The sequence below is a fragment of the Mustela erminea genome, chromosome 1, assembly GCF_009829155.1.
Source record: "Mustela erminea isolate mMusErm1 chromosome 1, mMusErm1.Pri, whole genome shotgun sequence".
In the NCBI taxonomy this organism is placed as follows: Eukaryota; Metazoa; Chordata; class Mammalia; order Carnivora; family Mustelidae; genus Mustela; species Mustela erminea.
This window is the reverse complement of record NC_045614.1, coordinates 140,044,771-140,053,230: the sequence shown is the minus strand read 5'-3', so window position 1 is coordinate 140,053,230 and position 8,460 is coordinate 140,044,771. Positions and strand designations below refer to the sequence as shown.

Below are 8,460 nucleotides of genomic sequence, written 5' to 3'. Positions count from 1 at the left end.
GAGCCATGGTTCTCCAGTGCAGGTTCAATGACAGTTCTTTTATTATGAGCAAGAGGTAAAGAGCAGGGGTGCCTGGGTGGCTCAGAGGGTTAAAGCCTCTGTCTTCAGCTCAGGTCATGATCCCAGAGTCCTGGAATCGAGCCTCGCATCGGGCTCTCTCCTAGGCAGGGAGCCTGCTTCCTCGTCTCTCTCCACCTACCTCTCTGCCTACTTGTGATCTCTGTCTGTCAAATAAATAAAATCTTAAAAGAAAAAAAAAGAGGTAAAGAGCAAGTTTATATTTACATCTTGTTTTCTGTGAACTATCGTTTCTTATCTCTAGTTCATTTTTTTTTATAGTTTTTTTGGGGGGAGAAGAAGGAATAACCTAAAAAAATTTTAATATAATTTAATTTACCAAACTTCTCCCTATTGGGTAAGCCCTTTTAGTCACAGTTTGGAACTTTTTCCAACCCCCAGGTTTCTTATCGTTTTTATTCGTAGATGGAATATTTTAAAAGTTCTGGAAGAGATTCTTATGCACACCAAAATACCAGTTTACAAATCCAAGTTTATGAAATGATGTGAAACACTGCAGGTATTTGCATGAGAAACGTTTAATCATCTGTCATGTTTGTGCTTTTCTTAATTCTTCTAAATGATGTCCCTCTGAAGTCTTCTTGCCTGCATGATAAAATGTCCCATTAGTGAAACAGAAAAGATTTATTTCTGGAGTAAGGTAGGGTCTTTCTGAACAAACATATTCAATTACTGAAAACTTTACCTTTCTAAGAGAAGACAACATAAACCATTATGATACAGCCCACAATCCAGCCGATCAAGAGAAGAATAGGGACCAGAAGGCGGGATGATGGAGACTCTGCTTTAAAAAAAAAAAAAAAAAGAAAGAAAGAAAGGAAAGAAAGAACAGACTAGGTAGGTCATTTTGGTATTGTATCTTCTGAATTAAGAGAATAAAAGGAATCTGAAAATATCAAGAAAAAAACATACACACGAGTCATTCCCAGACAGGATTATTATCTCCTGTTCTACAAAGGGTCCATGGGAGTCAGCTGGCTATTTGAAACAAAAGACCTGTGGTGTTCAAACGGTAGGTCTTCCTTTTACAGTTATGTGACCTTGGGCCATTCTGAATTTGGACTTCCCTGTTTGTAGAGATAATGAAACTTGTAATATCTACCTCCCTGGGTTGTTGTGAGAATCAAATATCATTATGTGTGTGTTTAATGTATACGAAACGCATTCCTGCATTTGTCCAACAACACAGAGAGCAGCTGTTTACATAGAAACAATGGAAAACTACTCTTGAGGCAATTCCTCTAAACTAAATAATCATAACACAGGGAAAGGTGTCAAAAATTCTTCTTCGTCTTGATAATCTAATATGTCTTGATACTGACTTTAATCCTCAGTATCATAGGAAAAGAAAAGCATTATACCATATATGATCATTCTCAACTAGAGAAAGAGATTCTATTTTGTTACTATGTTCAATAGAGCAACCAACTCTGATCAAACCCACAGAGAAGACATTAAAACAATCTTTGCTCCTGTGCTTTCTATCTGTACCCTTATCTGAAGAAAGCAATTTTTAAAATTACCATTTTTTTAATATTCATTGCACACACGCACACATCACACACAAAAAATAAAGATGAGCACAGAAAGACATCATATAGAATTAATGTCTCCATGTTAAGGACTCAGACATATTCTTAACTGAAAAGCACAATTAGGTTGTACGCCATTAGCTAACAAAGAGAACACATATTCTTAGCAATTGCGTGCCTATTACAATTTCCATCACTTTAAAATGTGAAGTTTTTTTTAAGTGCTATTAAAACAAAATCATCAGGAAAAGAGACACTTCTAAAATTAGGAGGCACTCTTATAAAAGCAAACTTTGTGCAGTTAAGAAGAATTTTAATAGTTTAAATCTGTGTTTCCAAAAATGGTGGAATATCCCCCAACTCTTGCAAACTCAACAAGTTTTCCTTGTTTCTCCATCTTGCTGTGACCTTGAACAAAGCATTAACCACTAAATGGAAAAATCTTTCTCTTCACCTGTCATGTGGTATTTCTTTAAGGATAAAACGAACATTATGATATGCCCTTTACTCTCCTTTGGATGAAAGACTTTTTATGAGTTAAGGTGCCATTATAGCAGAAGTACATAGCAGTGCTTTTTTTTGAACTGTTCATATATATGACTTAGTATTTTTCCCAATTTCAGAGAACTTAAAAATTAATGCCCATATTATAATGGACCATTTATAAAAATCTTATACAAGAATATTTTAATATAATTCTAAAATTCACATAAAATAAAGACTTAAAAGTACATAAGTCTATGTCTCATTATTTATTACTCTTTGTAAAACAATAGAATTGACTGTGGTTTTGTTTTTTTTTTTTCTTTTTTTGAGAGAGAGAGAGAGAGAGAGGAGAGGGGAGCAGAGGAAGAGGGAGAGAAAGAATCCCTAGCAGGGTCCAAACCCAATGCAGAGCCAGACTCGGGGCTTCACATGGACTTCCACATGGCACTCAGTCTCACGACCCCGAGATCCTGAGCCTGAGATCATGACCTGAGCTGAAATCAAGAGTCTGATGCTTAACCGACTAAGTCACCCAGAAACCCCAATTGACTGTGCATTTTCACACTCAAATTATACCTGCATTTGTGTTATTTTAACACAACTATTTTAAGTTTTGTCGTAATCTGTAGCATCATTTTGAAATTGGAATATATGGGGTCCTGAGTGACTCAAGTTGGTTAAGTGTTGGACTCGTGGTGTCTGCTCAGGTTATGATCTCAGGGTCGTGAGATTGAGCCCCTCTTCGGGCTCCACGCCCAATGTGGAGTCTGCTTGAGAGTCTTTCCCCTCCCTCTCCTGCCTGCTGTGTTCCTCCCCCTGCTTTCTCTCCCTCACTCTCAATCTCTCTCAAATAAATAAAATCTTAAAAAAAAAAAAACAGGAATATATAAGAACACAACATATTTCGCATAGGTCACTTACATTATAGTGCAAACAAGCACAAAACCTCTTTTTAAATATGAAGAGTGATTTCAAAATGCTCCTCTCTGTCCAATCCTGAGCCTGCCCAAAGGGTTATATCTCGAAGTATCCTTAAGGGCACTGTGCTCCGAGACAAGACTGTCTGCATCAGAACCTGGCACCACCACTTTCTAGTATGTGATCACAGAGAAGTGACTATACTTGGCTATGCCTCAGTTTCCTTATCTGTAAAGCGGAAATGATGATAATACTCTATATCTCCTGAGATTATTGTCTGAATTAAAAGCAACAATTCCTGGAGGTATTTAAAAAGGTTTTTTTTTTTTTTTGGATACCATATATATTCAGTCCCTTTTGTCATATTAGACTCAATCACTTTTCTTAAATATAATACATATTTTAAAAGCAGAAAAAAAAAGAAATTCAGAATATTGGAGATGACAAAGCCCATTTTATTTACTTCATTTCAGGTGCAGGAAACAGGTCCAGAGAGGTGGACAGACTTCCCCAAGCTCGCACAGCTGTTTAGTAGCAGATCTGACAAAGAAGTCAGATGTCCTTAATTCTGGTCCCACAAAACCACAATACCTCCAATCTAGCACAACCCTGGAGAATATCTGGCTTCTAACTCATCTTTTGAAGAAAAGGCATGAACAAATTAAGCTCTTCTGTATGATCCTTTTAAAAGCACACATAACATATAGACATAGTCTATAAATTGTACATCCAATGCATTTTTCGGTAGCCATGCTAACGTAGGTGGTTAGTGCCCCTTTCGTAGTGACACCACATTCTTCAGAATAATTGAGCAATACTAAACACTGGGGAATGTAATCTAAACAAGAGAGCTGGGACCTTTTCTTGCCAGGAGGGTCTGATGCCTTAGATCTTACCTTTTTCAGCCATTCTTCCTGTTGCTGGGTGGGTTGGTCAGGGCCACACTCACCTCCTCGTCGTTGTCATCCAGCGTCTCTTTGAACTTTAAATAGAGAGATATCTGAAGAGTGTGGCAGCTGCCGCTCTCCTGACTGCCAATTGTCTGCGGAGTGATGTAAGGTGTTGGAGAACAGAGCTCTTCTGGCTCTTTATCCTGTTATTGTGGAAGAATCTAGTGGCTACATAAGCTAAAGTCAAAAAGCTGAGCTATCCTAGACCAGAGATGGACAGATGTGTAATTCACTCAATGACTTCAGACGACATGGAGGAAATGTTTAAGGAAAGGTGTACACAGAGGGGAAAATGACATTGCAATTAGACAAGTTCTATCAAAGAGGGAGGGTGATCTACTGGGGGAAAAAACACTTTGGAGTTGGAGAGACCTGGCTTCAAATTCCAACTCTATTTCTGAAATGAAGGCCAAGTTGCTCAACCTGGGCATCAGTCACTTTAGTTTTAAAATGAGGATAGTGACATCTATCCCCAGTAGAGGTGTTGTAAAGATAAAATGAAAAAGCTGTGTGAAATACAGATGTTTATTACATTTCAGGATGCAAAGAGAAAATAAATTAAGTGGTGCCCCTTGCTCTGAACCATTCTAAAAACAGAACATTTTAATACAAATATACCAGAAACTAAAACAACAAAAGGCTGGGGTATTGCCTAGAATTTTCAGAGAGCAGTCATAAGCTTGTTTTTATTAGCAATGCATAAAAATAGGACATTCCATTTTTCAAAGTCCAACCTGATTTATATAACATGACCTAGACTGTGCTCTAGATTCTCACTGGAATAACTTTAATTTTTGGGTCTGCATGGAAAAGTTTTGCAAAATGACCTTGTCACAAACTGCCCAAAATGTCCACCACGAGATGAAGGGTGTCCTCGTCTGAAAGAGAAGACCTGCCTGATGGAGTACATTTCCACAGAGTTCCAAGAGGGAACTGCAGATGAACACATCACACCCACTGATCAGAATCCACTAATGGTTCCCCCTCTCCTAGAAAATAAAAGTCTGAACTCCTCCCTAAGATACCTAAAACACCTCATCTTTCTACTTTCCCATTTGCAGTGATGCCTCAGTCAGAGTGAATCCCCAGTATATGAATTCAGGATGCTACTACCCACATGGGCAAGAACATTTGATTTTCTACCTCAAGTCATATACCTACAGATTAGACATGCAGCCAATAATCTGGTACGTTTATTGAATGATTACACACACCATGTTTATGTTATGTCACTTACTTTTTTAAAAAAAGATTTTATTTATTTGAGAGAGAGAGAGAGCACAAGCAGGGGGAGCAGCAGGCAGAGGGAAAGGGGGAAGCAGGCTCCCCCGCTGAGCAGGGAGCCTGATATGGGGCCTCGATCTCAGGACCCCAGGATCATGACATGAGCCACACACAGACAACCCAGGTGCCCCTGTTATGTCATTTAAATCAAGTTGCCATCTCTCTCTTTTTCTATATACAATTTATTTTTATTTTTATTTTTTATTAACATATAATGTTACAATTTAATATTTTTTAAAAACAACTGGCTATACCAAATAAGAAGAGAGACTATGTTCTATGTAACAAAATCCCTGCTAAAGTCCATATTTTTTTCAATACCAAATAATTATGCTTTTTAAAAAAGGTTAGTTGGCACAAGATAAACATAGTGGGAAAAAATGGCGATTAATTGATCTCACTTAAATACTGTATTTTTTTTAACTAAATAGATTCAAATGAATATGCTATCTTAAGATACACACACACAAAAAAGATATTAAAAAGAAGCAGTGAGTTACCCCCCCAAAGAACAAACAAATATATATCTATACTAGTGTAAAACAATTTTCCCAAAGTAGCTGAAAATAGGGTGTATGAAAATTTTTTATACTACAATTGTCCTCAGCTTTCTTTTTTGACATAAAATTGGCTATTATTAACACTATTGTTATCAACTGAATTTTGAGGAGGAATTACTTTATAACTCCTTTATTTTTCTTTGTTTTCTACAGAAAGTGAGAGAGAAAGAGAAAAAGGAAAAAAAACTAACTCAATGAACATGAAGTGCCCAGATCTCAGAAAAGGGTTCAGTCTAGAATCTCATCTCTTTGGTATACCTTCAGTTAATTAAAAAAACAACAACAACAACAAAAACTATAACATTTATTCAGGAAAAATGTTTTATTCATTAATAGACTGAATTCACCTTGAACTCACAGATGCAAGGCCCATATTTGAACATTTTATAATCTTCCTCATAGGGCATACCATTTAGGCATACCTTTTATACTTCTACTTTGCATACTTTCTTCAAGAGTTAGTTCTCAAATCCCTTATTATCAAAGTGACATTAGATTCTTCTAGGGTACTTAAGCTTAAAAAGTCAACTGTTTGGCTCTTTATTCAAGATAAATCAGAATTCTTCATTTTTCTCACATTTTTTTAACTGTTACTGTCTGGAATTATAGTAGCTAAATCTGCACATGGTAGATTTAATAGATAAGTTCCTCTTAAGACATAAACTTACCCAAACTGACTCAAAAGGAAATAGAAAATTTGAATAGACTTAAAACAAGTAAAAGCAATTGGAGCCATAATCAAAAAATGTTTCACAAAACAAAGTTTTGGAACAGGAACTTCACTGGCAAATTCTACCAAATATTTAAAGTTAACACCAATACTTCAAAAACTCTTTCCAAAAATAGAAAAGGAGGAAGGACTTCCCAACTCAGTCTATGAGGTCAGTAGACCTCATAGTTTTTGGCTCAAAACCAAAGCCAAAGATACTATAAGAAGACAACTACATACCAATCTCTCTAATGAATACAAGTCCAAAAATTCTCAACAATAAACTAACAAACCAATTCCAGCAACATACAAAAAGAATTATATACCATGACCAAGTGGGATTTAACCCAGGAATGAAAAGTCAGCACAACATTCAAATACCAATTAATGTAGCACACCATATTGATAACAGCTTAAGAAACCAAAAACCACATGATCAACTCAATAGATGCAGAAAAAGCATTTGACAAAATCCAACACTGATTCAAGACAAAACACTCAACAAATTAGGTACCAAAGGGAACTTCGTCAACCTCTTCATAAAGGGAGTCTATAGAAAACTCACAGCTAGCATCATATTTAGAGGGGAAGCATCTACTCTTTTGCCACTAACATCATGAACAAAACAAGAACGTTTACTCTTACACTTTGATACAATTTTGTACTGGAGGTTGTAGCCAGGAAAATTGGCAAGAAGATGACATAAAAGTCATCCATACTGAAAAAGAAGAATTAAGTTATCTTTATTTGCAATGTGACATGATTATTAATATTATATATAATATTATATTATATATATTATATAATATTTAATCATTTAATTAATTCATATAATTAATTAACTGATATATTTAGTTATACATAATATAATTATAAATATAATTTTAAATATAATACAAATATAATTTTAAATATAAATATATATAATATCTTATATATATATATTCCTAAAGAAGCCCCCTCCACACACACACAATAAAACCCCTGCTAGAAAAAATAATCAGATTTAGCCACTTTGCAAAATACAAGATCAACATGCAAGAATCAGTTGTATTTCTACACAGTGGCAATGAACAGTTTGAAAAATAAATTAAGAAAAAAATGACATTTACAATAGCATCAAAAAGAAGAAAATCCTTGGGAATAAAATTAATCGAAGACATACAAGCCTTGTAACTAAAGACTAACAAAACATTGCTGAAGGAAATTAAAGATGATCTAAATAAATGGAAAGACATTCTGCGTTCACAAATTGGAAAAATTAATATTGTTAAAGAGGGCAATACTACTCAAGACAATCTACAGATGCAGTGTATTTCTATCAAAATACTACTGGCTTTTTTGCAGAAATGGAAAAATCTAATCTTAAAATTCATATGGAATTGCAAGGGACCCTGAATAATCAGAACAATCTTGAAAAGGAAATACAAGGGACTTACACTTACTGATTTCAAAACATACTACAAGCTATAGTAATTAAGAATGGTGGTACAAGCACAAGGATAGGCATACAGATGAAAGTAATAGAACTGAGCATCTAGAAATAAATCCATACATTTATGGTCAATTGATTTTCAACAGGGGAGCCAAAGAATAGTCTTTTCAATAAATGGTGCTGGGACAAGTGGTTTTCCACATGCAAAAGAATCAAAGTGAAACCCTACCCCACACCATACAGAAAAATTAAATCAAAATGAATCAAAGACTAAATACAGGAGCTAAAACTATAAATCAGAAGAAGTCATAGGTGTAAACCAGGCAATTGTTTCATACATATAACACATAAAATACAAACATTCAAAAAAATAGATGAATTGACCTTCTTCAAAAGTTAAAACCTTTGTACATTGTCGGAGGCAGGCCCCTGGCCAGGGCGGCCTCCTCCATTAAAAGATGGCGCCTGGCTAGTTGCCAGGTTAGGATTGCCTCATGATACTAAGCGG

At 35.5% G+C, this 8,460-nt stretch overlaps 1 protein-coding gene across 2 annotated transcripts; it reads right to left on the bottom strand.

The window, feature by feature from the left end:
- Positions 1-530: 530 nt before the first annotated feature.
- STRIT1 (small transmembrane regulator of ion transport 1) lies at positions 531-4,041 on the bottom strand. 2 transcript variants are annotated; one of them, XM_032301399.1, is made up of 3 exons: positions 3,911-4,041; positions 764-862; positions 531-663 (listed from the first exon to the last, which is right to left on the bottom strand). In XM_032301399.1, the coding sequence occupies exons 1-2, from the start codon at positions 3,921-3,923 to the stop codon at positions 768-770; spliced, it is 108 nt and encodes a 35-aa protein (XP_032157290.1). In that variant the 5' UTR covers positions 3,924-4,041; the 3' UTR covers positions 531-663; positions 764-767. The 2 variants fall into 2 exon arrangements, with proteins under 2 accessions (XP_032157290.1, XP_032157298.1); XM_032301407.1 differs by having other exon boundaries at positions 764-859; positions 3,911-4,039.
- Positions 4,042-8,460: the final 4,419 nt, after the last annotated feature.